Source organism: Abramis brama (assembly GCF_963993115.1).
Source record: "Abramis brama genome assembly, chromosome: 17".
NCBI lineage: Eukaryota > Metazoa > Chordata > Actinopteri > Cypriniformes > Leuciscidae > Abramis > Abramis brama.
Window position 1 is genome coordinate 18642287 of NC_139979.1, and position 16900 is coordinate 18659186.

At 36.0% G+C, this 16900-nt stretch overlaps 1 protein-coding gene and 2 long non-coding RNA genes across 5 annotated transcripts in view; 2 read left to right on the forward strand and 1 right to left on the reverse strand.

Moving 5' to 3' along the window:
* The first annotated feature begins 241 nt into the window (after nt 1-241).
* Nucleotides 242-2237, forward strand: LOC311067319. The gene is made up of 3 exons (XR_014603208.1): nt 242-821; nt 973-997; nt 1252-2237. It is a non-coding gene; the product is annotated as an uncharacterized lncRNA (long non-coding RNA).
* Nucleotides 2238-2877: 640 nt separating this feature from the next.
* LOC311067923 (uncharacterized protein) lies at nt 2878-9033 on the forward strand. The gene is made up of 7 exons (XM_084090064.1): nt 2878-4612; nt 4783-4916; nt 5010-5141; nt 5268-5292; nt 5389-5454; nt 5566-5665; nt 5769-9033. The coding sequence occupies exons 1-7, from the start codon at nt 4543-4545 to the stop codon at nt 5797-5799; spliced, it is 558 nt and encodes a 185-aa protein (XP_083946190.1). The 5' UTR covers nt 2878-4542; the 3' UTR covers nt 5800-9033.
* Nucleotides 9034-15596: 6563 nt separating this feature from the next.
* LOC311067730 overlaps nt 15597-16900 on the reverse strand; it is a 134191-nt gene continuing 132887 nt past the window's right edge. For all 3 annotated transcript variants that reach the window (XR_014603269.1, XR_014603270.1, XR_014603271.1), the window contains one exon: nt 15597-16893. This is a non-coding gene — a long non-coding RNA (uncharacterized lncRNA). The remainder of the gene's footprint in view (nt 16894-16900) is intronic.

Here is a 16900-nt window from a genome sequence, read left to right on the forward strand (position 1 = left end):
ATGGTAACGGGATAAATAGTTGTTTTTTACTCAAAACCTCACTGTAAGATTTTCTATAAGCACTGCATTTCATTATAAAAGAAAGACAACAGTCTTTTATTAACCCGACTGCAGGACAAACAACAATAACATAGTAGGCCTATATATTATACATTATATAATATATAGAATAGGTCTGAATAGGTCATCAAAATAAAACATAATTTGTGTGCTTTTTTATATATATGTGTGTGTGTGTGTGTGTGTGTGTGTGTGTGTGTGTCAGTGTTTTGTTTTTTGTTTTTTTTCGATGAGCTTGACAACCACAGTATAAATAGCTTTAAAAGAAGGTGGTAACTTGCCTGTGTCTGCACACAATGTTGTCTAGAAGACTTCCTGTTTTTGATGTCTAGGATCAGTTCATTATTTTTATGGGGGGAGAATGATGTGTGTAACAGGGTTGAGGGATTACTGAGGTACGGAACTAAATGTGATTTTAATGAATTATCATGAATTTTGAAACCATGAAAGCACAGATATACATTTATGGGAATGGCAAAATGTATGGACTTTTTTTTCTGTTTTTTCTCCAAGTACACTTTCATAGAATGTCATGAGGGACAATTAACAAATTAATATATTACAAATATAGGCTATTTAAGTTTTTCTTTTTCTTTTTGGTAATCATTCCGTTTTTCTTTTGTGCATAGAATGGAACGTTTATTGTTGATTCAACTACTGATGGGGAGAAGTTAGGATCAGTTGTGGCTGTGACTCCTCAGAACCTGACACTGAGCACTTGTGCAAGCCTTCAGTGGCAAATCCACTGTGACAACATTCAGGTAATAGCAACAAATCTGTCTGAGTGTATTATAATAATAAGATTATAAGAATACTATTGTATTATAAGAATAAGATACATGCTGAGTAAATAAATGCAGTGCATAGACTCCAATATCATACAGGTTCTAATTATTTTTGTTCTGTTAACAGTTTCACTGTATTATCAATTATACAGGTAAGCACCACACACCATAAATGCTCTAGTAGTCTCGTATCTCTGCTCTGCTCTAGTAGAACAGTATGATTTTATTTCTTTAGTTGAACATGAAAGGAGATGTTACAGGCAGAATGACAGTCTTTGTAACCATTTACTTTCACTATATGGAAAAGATGCATTGTGCAGTGATATAAATTGTAAGTAGCATAGCTCCTTTTTGTATAAGTTTTTCAGTATAAATAAGGTGTGCATTTGTGTGTGTTTGTTTAAAGTAAAACATCTAGCTACACATGACTCCATCCCAGGAAATCACACTTTTTCAGAAGACAAAGACGGTAACCAATATAAACTTTTTTAATTACTTATAAAATCCACCATTTGAGTTTGTCTTTATCATGTGCTATTTTTTTTTTTCTTTTAACAACCTCTGTTGTTTTTAGCAGTGATAGGCTATATAAATAAACAAGACCACATGAATAAAATAGGTATATTGTAGGCCTACATACCAATTTGTGTGTGTTAAGTACATTAATGCAAGGACATCTATAACGTGGGATCGATAAACAGTTTTATAGAGATCTTTAAACTACACCATGACTAATACCTGGCAACAGCAACAGCATCTGTCCAAAAAGGCTGATGAAAATAATCCTGCTACTGTATACCTGCAACAATGACCCACCTAATAATTGGAGAATTCACTGTCACTGGATGTAAATTCCCTAAATGCATGTCTTTAACATTTATTGATTATTCAAGGGGGTTTTGAATGTAATGCTTTATAAATGTGACATGTATTAACTTATTGTACAAAGGCCTGTTATTGTATACGTCTCATTAAGCTTATATTTTTGAAAACCATATTTTGCACAGACACTTAAATATTTTTTGTTATAAGGTCATCTTTTTTTTATTTTTTATAAATCAATTGGCTAATCAAAATGGCTACTTAAATCTAGTTGATGATTTTGTGTTGTCTTCTTAGCGCCTGATGGTTGTGATGTTTCAAATAAATACAAAATGTCTCTGTATGCATGGATGTAAGGGCTACTTCCAAATGGATGGAAATGATTGGCAACCGAACTGAATAATTTTCTGATGTTATCACCATTGTTTGTGTAGCAGTGTAGAGGAATGCATGGCATACTCTTATGACATCAGCAAACTGTTTATTATGATGCCATAGTGATTCATGCCTAGCAGGGCTTTCTCTTCTGGCATTTTTCCCAGTCACAGCCAACCCACTTCTTCTAGCAGGAATTTGTGCTTCCATTTGTTCATACATTTGTTGTGCCAACTCTCAATCATCTCTGTAATCCCACTATACCACTCTCACTGCCTTAGTAAAAATGCAATTACGACGAGTAACGCTGGGTACAATTTAAGCTAAAATGGCTTGCCATATAATGCTGTAGGCCCAGAGTGAAGTCATGTCCCGTCCCGGGCTCCATTGCTCATTGGTCACACGGTGTTGAAGAAGCTTCACTCTCCGGTGCTGTGCTTATAGTCTTCTTTTTATGTCTATGGCCTTCTTTTTATGTCTATGGCCTTCCTACTAAAGACAGAGGGTTTGTGTGCTCACTTGTAATCTATGCCATTTAAATCCATCAATTACGAATTGAAAATATGCCTGGCTAATTCTGTGAACTAAAAAAGGTTTGTAGCCTAATAACAGAAGGCCAATTTATAGGACAATAGCCTACCATATTTTGAATATGGAAGCTTGTTTATATATATATATATATATATATATATATATATATATATATATATATATATATATATATATATATAATTGCTACTTTTTATCTCGAAATTCTTTTCTCAGATTTGTGAGATATAGGCCAAACTCGCAATTGCGAGTTATAAAGCCCATTTCTAAGGGGGAAAATTACTTCTTCTTTTTTTCTTCTCAGAATCGCAATTGCAATGTAGCCTATGCAGAATTGTGAGATAAAAGTTTTTATTTTGTTTTGTTTTGATATTTTTATTTTGCAATGACCTTATTCATTTTTCATTATGGCGGAAACAAGCTTCCGACTGAGATGACGATGCATTTGATTGAATGATGGATTGCTGACCCGATTTTACTTTTTAATGTATAGCCTATCGAAGTTTTGGTCGTCGTGCACTCATCTTATAGGCCTAATAGGCCTACCTTATTTCGCCAACGACATCATTCATCGTTAATATTTCAATCACGCACGGTTACGAACTGGGGGACATTTCAAGGTTCCATTTTTGCACAGAATTTAGTACGGACCATTCGGACGAAATTGTCCCTAATTGTAATTTTAATTTAGGTCACATCTGACATGGGTCACATTGACAATACCTGAGTAAAGTAAATACGATAGAAAACTGCGCTCTTGGACGTGCATTTATGGATGGAGTGAGGTAAGTTTAAAACATACTTGCACAGTTAAATTGAATGAAAAAGTTTGCCCTCTTTAACTTAATGTTGTAAAATGTATGTCCGTAATGAATGTCCTCACCGATGTCAAAATCATGGCCCATTTAAACATTTTGGTTAGACTTGATTTAATTCCTGATTACATTTTTAGATTTAATTCAAAAGCAATTGTTGCAAATTCAGAATGAATTCATTCGAATTGTAGTGTAGCCTAATTATATTATATTTTAATAAAATACACTTAAAGGATTTTTGTCTTCTTAATCAAGAAAAGCAAACTAGCCTAAAAATAAAAATGCTGCCTTATTTTTTTTACTTGGATGTTGAAGTCATTTTAACTTAAACTGAATTAAACATTTTTATATTAAAAAAAGTTGAATCTTTATAAAAAACGTTGAAAATTGTTTAACTTATTTTGATGAATTAAAGCAATGTAAAAACATATGTTATCATTAATCATGTAGGCCTAAATAATTTACAGTGTATGGGACTCAGGATCTCTATTGGTAGACTGCACGTCTGGTCTGGACATATCTTTAGAAAATGCAATCTCAAATAATAAACTACAGTAGGCCTATTGCCTGGAAAAATAAGATCCCATTCTAATTTGACTTAAAATAATTAAACGTAGCATTCTGCTGTTAAAATTGTTATGATGATATAAACCACAGCAGTGCTCAGTGCATTAACTCATTAACCAGAGCAACGTTCAATCAACGAATTAAACTCACTCATACGTCATACAATCAGAAATTAATAAAACATAATTCGAATTTTACAAATAGCCTAATCAATTGCTTGTCAATAACCAACATAATGCAAGAGAAACTGTAATAACTACAACAGTGCTAAACAGCTCACTGCATCATATAATTAACAACACAAACTATCAATGTATGAAACAAACTCACTGTTAGCCTACTACCAACAGTTTCTTTTTATTTTAGTTGCGCAATCTTTTCTCCCTCCAGCTGTGAGGCTGAGCAAGCGAAGGGTGCTGATTGGACTGCTAGTGGCTCAAGTTACAGGAAAGACTGCCCACGTCCTTCAAATACTGCTCGCTGCATCTCCCTTTGCTCCTTCTGCATAGTTTGGGAGGCGCGATAGAGCAGGTGGAACAGACTGAATCGTGACAGCAACGATCCATCCGATGGCCGGTGTCAAGATGGACCTACTATTTGTATTTGTTCTTTTACTTCCAAAGTCTGCGGGATCTAACGGTAAGAGTTTTTCCACTTTTTTGTTCTATAACATGCGCGGTGAACTCCGTAGTTCGTACATTGATCATTACGTAGTTTCAACATCACTGATGAATCATTAAATTCATTTTAAATTAGAAGAATTATGTAGTGACTCGTGTAATTAAATGGAATCTCCTATTTCGGATCAGATTGCCCTGCAAATCAGGAAATAGCATGCGAGAGTCTGCGCTCGTCCAAGGGATTCGCATACACCGTGCCATCGAACATCACATGCTTTACAAGTTGCAAAGAACAAGAACATGAACAAGGATGGTACTTTCAGGTTGTTTGCTGTTCTGGATTTAATACATACATTTTTAGTTTTAAAACAATCAAATGTTTTGTAATTCCTCAGTTTCCTGTTGTTGTTGTTTAGAATGGGACGTTTATTGTCGATTCAACCCCGAAAGCCGGTGGACAGGGGTTATCAATTGTAGTTAATGTGACATCTGAGAACCTGACAGTCCGTGTCTGCGAGAACCTGCAATGGCAACTTAACTGTGGCATGGTAGGGGCAATGAATGTGTTTTTAATTTACACACCAATAAATATGCTGCACACTTGTTTGTGTGGCTCTAAATGCAGTGTGCTTCATTGTTATGCCATTAAAAATATATATTTTCTTCTTTTACAGTGCATCTGTAATATCAATTATACCGGTAAGCATAATGCATCCTCACCATACATGCTCTAGAAACTAATACTTTTTTAATTTAGCCTGTATAAATTATGCTTTTGATTGTATTTATCTAAAGTTACAGATAAACATTCACCAGCACATGACCCCCAAGAAGAACAAGATGGCAACCATATTGACCACGGTAAAAGCAGGTTTAGTCTGTAATGTTTTGATGTTAATTCACCTTGCTGATTAGGTTCTAAATCCTAACTACCCTTATCTTTTGCTATCTTTTTATTTGCATATTTGGCAGGTTTACTCCTGTGGGGGATTGCTTTATTGGGATTAATTGGGATTGTTGGTGCAGGTGCATTGATTGCCATTTTGTGTCGCTGTTTCAGAAATAAAAAAAGGTGAGTTGGGTATGATATGTAAGGGTTATGTTGTAGGCCTACTTATATCTGATTAGAAGAAATAAAGACCATTACAGTTCAGTGTGCCTTTTTTTTACTACAGGGCAAATAGATTCAGTGATGGTGTGGTGTGAGATTAATGCTTTGTGCCTTCAGGCAAAGCACCCCACCTTGCTCCAGAGAGACTGGCCCTGCAAGACATGATCACTACTTGCTGTAGCCCATTTTCTTTATTTCCACTCATTTATTCATTCACGCATTCCATTATTTTAGTAGCTTTTAGCATCTCATCTTTATAGATTGTAGGGGTTTGTGTTTGTCTTTTAATCCAAATGTACTGTACTTTAAAAGAATAGTTCACCCTCTAATGAAAATTAAGTAGGCTAATCATTTACTCACCTTGCTGTTGTTCTAATGCCGTATGCCCTTCTTTCTTTTTAGGACCTCAAAAGGATATTTTTTATAAAAATGAACATTGTAAAGCATAGTAAATTCTGCTAAGATGTACATTTAATTACATTATACATTTATAACACAATCCTTTACCTTTGCGTGAAATTACAATAAACTAACGCTGCTGTGAGGATTTTCTAATACAGCGTCTATGGGAGTGACAGTAAAATAGACATCTTTCTATTTTCTGAGTGCCGTTATCAATCTTTCTGTTTTTTCCCTCTTTTCAAAAACACAATTGTGCAGTTTTTCTTTTTCTATTTGAGAAAATGGGGGAAAATAATGTAGTCTCTCTGCTCTAGATGTTTACCCAACTATTATGACTTCCCAACCGCTTCTGAGAAACCTGGAAATGTAAAAAAGGGTTCATATTTAATGAAAATCCTGACTTTGGCTGTTGGTCTTTTGTACTCGACTGCACGTTTACAAGACTTTATCAGCACAACAGTTTACATCTACTCGCCCCCAACGGCCAAGGTCAGGATTTTAAGCTGTGAATGCTCTGCATACACAAACAATTTGAGAAAATGAGTTTGTGGACTCGCTAATTAATATTAACACTATAAAATCCCTTATCATTTGAGGTGTAATGTTGGTAATACGTATGGCGGAGGGGGGTACTCAGCATACCTGTTTAAAGAAGTCACCATCGCTCACCACTGAGGCTAGCCTATATTAAGTAAATTAATTTCCTATTCAGATGGTGATGACACTGTTATTAGTGAAAAAATATCAAATTTGTATTACGTTTTATTACATTACCAGAGTGTGTGTTTTTGAAAATGTATTTATTATAAAAGTACATTTTCGGGATTAAATGTAGCAAATTAAGATAAAAAAAATGCATCATAAATCCAAGTTCTGGTTATCAAAAGCAGTCATACAGCTGTCAAGTCATACAGCTGTATGTTTAGTATGCATGTTTACAATTTTTTTATTTTTTTTATTTTTTTATATAGAATTAGAAGACCGGTAGGGTTAGAATAAGTTGACATGTACTTGCAAAGTTACTTACAGTCAGTAGAATGTCTGTTTGGCAGAATCAAAACAAAGTGTTAGCAGATAAGCATAAACAAACTTTTTCACCAGAAATCACAATCTTGAATGATGTCTGTTTGTTTTGTCATTGTAAACCCCCTCTTAAAGGAGTAGTTCACTTTAAAAAAAAATGTTTTGCTGATACTCACCCCGATGTCATCTAAGATATCCATGTCTTTCTTTCTTCAGTCGAAAAGAAATTAAGGTTTTTGAGGAAAACATCCAGGATTTTTCTACACAGAATGGACTTCAATTGCAACCAACTATTCCAATGTTCAAAGAAGGTTCAAATCAAATGTCTGTCTCAATGCAGCTTCAAAGTACACGATCCCAGTCGAGAATTAAGGGTCTTATCTAGCTAAGCGATCGGTAATTTTCAAAAAAAAAAAATATATATATATATATACTTTTTAACCACAAATGCTTGTCGTGTACCATCTCTGAGATGTGCCACGCATTGCGTCATCACGTTGGAAAGGTCACGCGTCACGTCATCTATCTAAGTTATTTGTCTGTGTACTCCAGTTCAAAAAGGTAGGGAAGGACGAAAAATGTCATCTCATTTTCTCCTCCAACTTCAAAATCGTCCGACATCTTTGTTTTAATTTATTTTTATGTTTATTTTTTTCGTGACCTTTCCAACGTGATGACGTAATGATGCATCTCAGAGATGATACAAGACGGGCATTTTATTTTATTTTTTTTATTTTTTTGAAAATGACAGATCGTTTCGCTAGATAAGACCCTTAATTCTCGACTGGGATCGTGTAAAGACTTTGAAGCTGCATTGAGACAGACATTTGAACCTTCTTTGAACATTGGAATAGTTGGTTGCCATTGAAGTCCATTCTGTGTAGAAAAATCCTGGAATGTTTTCCTCAAAAACCTTCATTTCTTTTCGACTGAAGAAAGAAAGACATGGATATCTGGGATGACATCGGGGTGAGTAAATTATCAGCTAACATTTTTTTGAAAGTGAACTAATCCTTTAAGTCTAGACTTTGTGGGAGCAAAGTAACTGTACAACCAGGGCCCGTATTTGAATTGCCGCTGTGGAAGCAAAATGCAATGAAATGCTGTGCCAGTGAGTACACACGTCTAATGCATTACTAATTTAATCCAGAGAAAATTGTTGTCTAAGGCATCTAAACCTTATAGCAAGCTTGTCACTGGGACAGTAAACTCATTATCTGCCCCTAAACAGTGAATTTTAGTATCTTAAGGGCTAGATAAGGTATAACTTTACAAGTTATTGCTGTTGTTTGTTTTTTTTTCTGAAAGTGAACTGTCATACATTAAAATACTCACAGTAGTCATGTATGTATACCCAAAATTAATCGAAATGATTGTGTTGCTGTGTGCCAAGCTATATCTGATAAAGTATATACTCAATATATTGGGTACTATTGATTTGTCTATAATGAATATCGTAACTTAAAGAAAATGAAAGGAAGATATTTGTCATATTATGTGTAATAATATGATATTGATCTATAATGATAAAAGTTTATCAGCTGCCATTGCGTTTTGAGATGCATACTTATACTTATCTTGAATGTCTATTTTTACATTTAATCACAATGTTTTTCAAATATAGTAGGCTATATTGTACAATCTTTTGCCACTGTTATCTAGTTGTCTTGTTAAAGGGATTTCTGTTAATAAAATCTGATAAGACCTTCCATGCCGTGTGAAATTACTTCCTTGGTTTTACACTTTAAAACTGTTTTCCTTTCTTTTGAAGTGCTGAGAAATGCAAAAATTCAAAATGCCTTGCACTAAAATCCAACTATCTTTCTTATAGCTGATTTGTTTATTAAAATTATATCTGCGAGTGTGAACATTAAACATAACTGCTGGTGGTAAAAAAAATCTAAATGTGCTTATCCTGTGGGGCTCATGTTCTGGTTTCACCAAGAGAAACAGTGCCAAGGACTAGAATTATGATAGAGGCACACTTCAAACACCTCACACTTTTGCTGCGGTACTGTAAAGAGGGTGCTTTAACCATAAAGCCACATGATTACAGTTTTAAAGTGAATCACAAGAGGAGTTAAGTGAAGCTTAAATGTAAATTACTTGCTGTGTGTATAACACTTAGGTTCAATGAAGATGAGGAATATAGCACACATGGTTTATTAGAATGATCCAAGCAGACCGCCACAGTGCTAAACAGCGTGCTAACACGAGACACAAATAATACCAGACAACTGAAAAGTGCACAAGGAGGAACTAAAAGATTAGGCTAACTAAAAGACAAATAGCTGTGATGATTGGTGTTAGTGTCCATGGTTACTGATGAGTGGCGGGAAACTAAAACAAAGAACACACATGATGAATGTAAACAAAACAGAAAGTCCAAGAACCTAAAACAGACTGAACATGACTGTGACACTGGTTCCTGGGCTGACAGATTTGCTTAGTGAACAGGAGCTGTTCTGAAACCACAGCTATTTTTCATGCCACAGTGCATAAAGCTGGTTTCATTACTTTTACACTGCCCCAAGTGAAACACACTGGCCCTCATTTATCAAAAGTGCGTACACCAAATTTCCAGCATACACCCAAAACCACGGTGACTTTGAGATTTATCAATATGGACGTTGGCGTACGGCACGCTCAAATCCTACGCCAGCTCAGGAGGTGGTGTACGCACGTTTTGAGTGCGGGAATGCGCAGAAAAACAATTCCTAACACCACAAAACGCACTGACAAACTAAAAGATATAATATATTATGACCCACTGTAAAAAAAACAACAACATAGTAATTATAAACTTCAGTGTTTATTTTTGTGCAACATGGACTTCAATGTTTAATTTGTGTGGATTTACCAAAGCATTTGAATTGTAGGCATATGTATTCCTTAAGTTGCGAGCCTGTGCGCTTTACCTGACGTTTCAAGCCTTGTTTATACTTTCGCCTGGCTCCGCAGCGCGAGTCTCCGCAGACTGCGCGCGCACCTCCCCAAACGGACGAGGCGTTTATACTCGACGCGCTCGCCGTTGTACTATTGAAACGATGGTTAGGCCAGGGTTAGGCCCGGCAGGTGTGCACGGACTGGGTTTAGTAATGAAAGGCTTTCAATGACCAAAAAAATAATTCAGACTGACAAAATAATAAAAATGCCATTCTTCTTATTTTAAATAATAATAATAATACAAATAATAATAATAACGACATTCTTCTTCTAAATAACAATAAGCGTCATTAATAATAAAAATCTAGAAATCAATTTTGTTTCTTTCCACTTCCCTGGTTTCGCTTTCTCTTTCTCAAAGAAGTTTCTCTTCTTTGCCGTCTTCCGTGTGTCCATGGCGTAAAATGAGGGCGTGGGGGAAGCGGAGACTTGAATATATAGGGGCGTGTTATTCTAATGACGATCGATTTCAGCCGCGGCATTTATCAAGAGCAGGTATTGCGTACACCTGGATTTCAAAGGTACGCACAGCTTCATAAATCAGGCGATGAGAAGAGTGTAAGCATAATCTTACGCCAATATATACGCCCGTTTCTACGCAAGATTGATAAATGAGGGCCACTATCTGTAAGTTTTAATGTTCTAGTACTGAAAAATGCCTGTGGCTCCGGCTGTGGCTCCATCTCGAGATTTTGTGTCAACATATGGCTAAGTCATGTTGCTATATGGTTGCTTATTTACATAAAGAACTACATGGACTGCTAGATTATGCAAAACACAAATACAGGGATAGTTCACCCAAAAATGAATATTAGCCCATGATTTACTCACCCTGAAGCCATCCTAGATGTATATGACATTCTTCTTTCAGACGAGTACAATCAGAGTTATATTTAAAAACATTCTGGCTCTTCCATGCTTTATAATGGGAGTGAATGGTTTTTTTTGGAAGTACATCAAAGCACATCCATCCATGATAAAAGTGCTTCACACGGCTCTGGCGGGTTAATAAAGGCCTTCTGAAGTGAAGCGATGCATTCGTGTAAGAAAAACATCCATATTAAAACTTTATCGACTAAAATAACTAGCTTCCGCAACACAGGCGTTTTTGATTGATTACATTAAGAATCACAAGAACAGCTTTAGATCAGGCATACTACTGGGGTCCTTAGCTGGGGCTCATCCCTTCAACACACCGGCTGGACTTTCCCTTTTTGAAACAGTCTTGTAGGCTACTCTGGGGATCCCCCTTTCTGGCTAAGACTGTCATGCAGAGTCTTGACGACACACCGCTCACATGTCCCTTCACAGAACGGTGTAGAATTTCCCACAATTGGATACATTTATAGACAGAAAACTAATCATTGTTTTATAACTCTCACACGGCGACTCCCTTTCCTCACGCAGCGGCTACTCACTCATGTACATTGACCTAATATTATAATTAAATCTCCACCCTTTTCAAATACTGTTATAGTGCAATAACTATACATTCAGTAAAGTTTATAGTTTTTGTGCTGTAAATATTGTTTATTCTGAACCAATATTCCCATCAGTGTTCTGTAAGCTGTTACTTAAATCAGCATATTTGTATATGCCCCCTTAAATTGATTCTCATGACAATTTTTTCTACCTAATATCTAATATCTAGAAAATATATTTATCAATGCATTCAATTAGAATAAGTCACTATAGGGCTTTTACCAATCAAATTGAACTCCGTCTCAACAAAAATAATTTTTCCCACTGTAGAATAAAATATTAAAAAATGCTTTTGAGTTAGCCGTTACACTTTTTCCAATGGTAGAGCCACAGACCATCATATCTCCCAATAATAAGACCATGGCTGAATCTGAAATCACCCCCTAAACATCTCTGTGGGCCTCGAGTTATTTCACATAGTGTTTTAGCGCAGCGCGTCTGTGTTGCACGTCACAGGCATCACACACATGACCAGCGTCGGCCAATAGTGAGCCTACGTGTGACGTACAACACAGATGCACTGCGCAGTTATACTACGTGAAAAAACTCGAGGCCCAGAGAGAAGGAAATTAAACGTTTTTTTTTGCGCACAAAAAGTATTCTCGTCGCTTTATAAACTTAAGATTGAGCCACTGTAGTCACTTGGACTATATTAACGATGTCTTTAATACATTTTCTGGGCCAGCAAGTTATAATGTCTTAGAAGCCTATGGAGGAGTGATCCAGCTCTCAGATTTAATCAAAAATATCTTAATTTGTGTTCCGAAGATGAACGAAGGTCTTACGGGGTTGGAACAACATGAGGGTGAGTAATTACTGACAGAATTTTCATTTTTGGGTGAACTAACCCTTTAACCCTTTCATTTCTGATTTACACAAAGGTATGTGTATGTCTAAATTTATTTATTTAGCCTGTTTAACTACCTTGTCCACCTCCCCGTTTCCCTTCACTCCAACATGAAAATTCTACTCTAATTCTCATTTGGCAGATTCTATACATACTTTGTAGTACTTCTATTAATATATCTTGCCTAGATTCTGATTTTCCATTCAATATACTTGTAAGTGCGTTATATGAATCTGAACAGATTACTACTGTTGTAGGTTGGATTTCTTCATACACTGTAAGGCTATCTGAATAGTGACCATCTCTGTTGCATATACTGATATATTGTTAGCAGTTCTTTTTGCAGATTTATATTTAAAGTGAGGAATATACATTGCAGCGGCTGTACGCCCATTCTTTTGAACCGTATAAATTTGCAAAAAAATTAAGTAGCCTGTTCAGTATTTAAATACTGTTTCATTATCTATTTTGGAACATTTCTGTTTTTCATTTATTTGCAGATCAACTGTCGGCATAGAGAAGAGCCAAGGTGGATAGACTGGCAGAGCCACTGTGGGGTTTATATTGATATTATGATACCTATTTGTTGAGCCTGCTTGCATACTGTCCAGCCAAAGCTATTCAGATAGGTCTTGTCATATTCCCAGCAGTTTTCCAATATTTTTTTGACAGGATGACTTGTAAAATGACCTTTAATTCCAGTCCAATATACCATTTTTAGCTGAATTTCACGAATGTCAAGTGCCATTTTACCCATTTCTACCTACAAAGCTGTCACAGGAGAGGTTCTAAAAGCTCCACAACAAATTCTAAGAGCTTGGTTTTGAATCACCTCTACCTTAGTAAGCAGTGAGGTTGATGCTGAACCATATTCTACAATTATCAATTGATGACCTAATTAATGCACAGTATACCCTTTTAAGAGAATGCCTTGTAGCACCCCATTGCACTCCTGCTAAGCACCTCAACACATTAAAGGGGCATTCCACCCATTTGAACATTGTTTTTTATTTAAAGTGGGTCATATATGTAGTCGAAATGTAAAATAAATTTTGAATTTGGTGCCTTCGTGACCGAGGAAAGACAAAAAATAACTTCAGGACGCATTTGTATGAAAGACAACAACTCCCACAATGCACCACATTGCACAGCTCCGCAAGCCACTCCCACTAATCCAGAAAGCGCATATCTGCCTATAAGAGAAATCACTCTTCCGTCTACAAGGCTAGCTACCACCAGAGCTTGAAATTCATTTCACACAAAATGTCTAGTTAGTTGACGAACTCATTAGTGCATTACTCCTCGTTTGTATTTCTTTCGAAAAGGTGAATTATTGCATGGTACCTGGATGTTCAGTCAGAACATATGCGGTGCGAAACTAGGATAGTTCACAACACAAACGTCCGTGTCCTCGTCTGATTCAGAGATTTCGTCCAGGAGAAATTGTCATCGTTTAAATTCTTTGCCGCAGACGGACTCTATCTCTGTGTTCGTAGCGGTTCGTAGGTGCATAGTGAGATCACCGGCGCCACCAGTCCGCCCTAACTCGAGCCAGTCTGGGCTCCTCGTCCGCGGCAGGCAGGTCTTCTGCCTCGGCTGCTCTTCGCTATAATGCGGCTTGTAAAGGTAGCCACAAACACCTGATTCAAGCATCAGACTTCCGAAATCCTCTTCTTCTATATCATATTGAGCACTCTCCTCCGCTATTGTCATAACTTTACATCTGTCTCCACAGCGCCTGTTAGCTTAGCTTCAAACAAGATGGAGGATATTGCTTTCAGTTTCAGAGAGTAAAGTCCCACCCACTGATCTGTAATAGGTCTGTAGCGTGAGCGGTTCCCGCCCCCTGGGAAAGATGAGGAACGAGTGTCTGTAGTCTCAACAGAAATCCCCCCCTCTTACACTTCCTCCTACAATGACGCAAAATGACGATTTTTGCGTCATTGTGGGAGGAAGTGTAAGAGGTAAATAACGGATTTCTCCCGTCTCAGGGGGAAATGAGAGAGTGTTGCACGACCATTCAATAGTATGACTGGGTTTCTAACAATGCAAAGCTTAATGCAAATGGGTGGAGTGTCCCTTTAACTTTACTACTGCAGGTTCCTCCCTCTTTTCAATATTGCTCCGTCATCCGCGTACAGTGATTTCCCTATTCCTGATTCAATTTCCCCAAAAATATAATTTATACTATCGCGAAATTTCCGGTTTGCGTTAGTGTCATTACTACAAATGTGGGAATAGGGATGAGATGAGAGTGTGCAGTGCACGCAGTTCAAAGTTTTATGACAGTCAGTTTCTTGTGGAATATTAGCGCGTTGGTCTTGTGAATAAATTTGGTGTTACATCGCTAGTAAAGGTAGTCTACAGTAGGACTGCATTGTTTGTGGACTGTGCTTTACTGTAGGAAAAAAAAGCATGAATATCTCTATTAGCTGCAAAATACTAGTCATTGCAGGCCGCAAAAAAATACATTTAAGATTACACTAAAAACTTAATTGTAATTTAATACATATTTAATTCATTAAAAATATTGGTTTCACTTTATTTTGATGGTCCCTTTAACACGTTCTGTTGACTATAAGTATCATCATCATTAAGCACACAGCAGTTGACAACACTAAATGTTTTATTTTAATTAAACAACATACAAATATTTATAATTAAATTCATGTTGTCTTTATTCATTAAAATGCATAATATCAGCGTCATATGCATATATCAGTTACAATTCAAGTCTTATCATAACAAAACCTGAAAGTCAAAGAAAGAAAACATCTTTATTTTATACTTTCTTTAGACCATATACAATAACAATATCACTCAATATTACTATTAAATACTATGGTAGGCTAATGTCGCAAATGGATCCTACACTGAAAAAAATGAGTCGTTGGATCAAAGTAAAAAAATTACTTCAACTTGTTACAAGTAATCGGTTTACTTTATCTCAACTTAAAAAAATTCATTTACTCAAATCACATTTCCATAGTCAACTGAAAGTAAAAATACTCTTTCAACCAAAGAGATTTGTTTAATTAGCATTAAAATATAAATTATTATTTGGATTAACTTTAAACTTAAGTTTTTAAAACTTGTATATATTAAATATCAAAATAAACACAAAACAAAATTACAAACATGAAATATCACCGATTTTTTTGTCTGAAAAAATGAGCCTTTTACACTCTGGAATCAAACATTTAACTTTTTATTTAGTGCAATCTTCCAACAAACTCACAGAAACCAGAATTTCCACTTGTTCTAAAAACATTTGATGAAGAATTCATTTGATTTACAAAAGTCAATACTGAAACCGTTTTAGTGCATGACTTAATAAATAAATAAAAATACATTCAATAATAAAACCGTCAACAATGTAAAACCGTCAAAATACATTCATTTTGTAAAAAAAACAAAAAAAAAAACTTCCATCAATAAATGTATACATCAATTCCATTTGCTACAGTAAAATTGTCACTCGACATTTCAGATTATCTTGCATTAAATTTAGGAATGTAACAGAAAACATTGAAAAGCCCTTCATATGGCATTGATAAATCATCCAGTGTAACATCAATTCATTGAAAAAAAAACATTGAAACAAATCAACATTGAAAGCTCCTTAAAAGACATGACATGCAGGAACATTTAAAGGGTTAGTTCACCAAATTAAAATATTTTTGATGAAATCTGAGAGCTGTCTCACTCCTTCATAGGTTGCTAGGTAATTTCATTCTGCCGACCAAGACAAGTTAATAAAGACATCGTTAAAATAGTCCAAGTGACTACAGTGGCTCAACCTTAAGTTTATCAAGCGACGAGAATACTTTTTGTGCACAAAAAAACAAACAAAAATTACGACTTTATTCAACTATTAATTTTCTTGAGTTTGGGTCTGAGTGAGTTCACGAGAGCGCCACAACACATGCGCGAGAACTGAGAAGATGACGCTCATGATCATTTGATGGGAAAGACTGAAAGGTAAGCCATTCATTTAGCAGCATTGGCAAGGCACTTATACGTTTTGTCGTTGGTTTCTCACGATTCGGACATCCAGTAAATGCACACTTTAGAACCATTTTAAACACTACATCGAGACCCATCTGCGGCATCTTGTGTTGCTCTCGTGAACACGTCTAGAAGATGAACGAAAGTCTTACAGGGTTGGAACAACATGAGGGTGAGTAAATACTGACAGAATTTTAATTTTTGGATGAATTAACCCTTTAAAATCCATTCGCATCTTTGCTATATCCATGACAATTTTTTGAAAGGCCTCAAAGGTATATTTAAGTACTTCAGGATACCTCAAGTTCTCAGTACGTGATTCCAAACATCATGGCACAAGCAGATGCAACTGAGGACAACTCATGTAAAACCTCAATACCATCAATGACAATGCTGATGTCCAGGGGAGTGCTTAGACCATCACTTTCACAGAGCACAAAAACTGTCCAAGTTCTCTCTGTGCTTCATCTTTCTGGCCAATCTGAAAA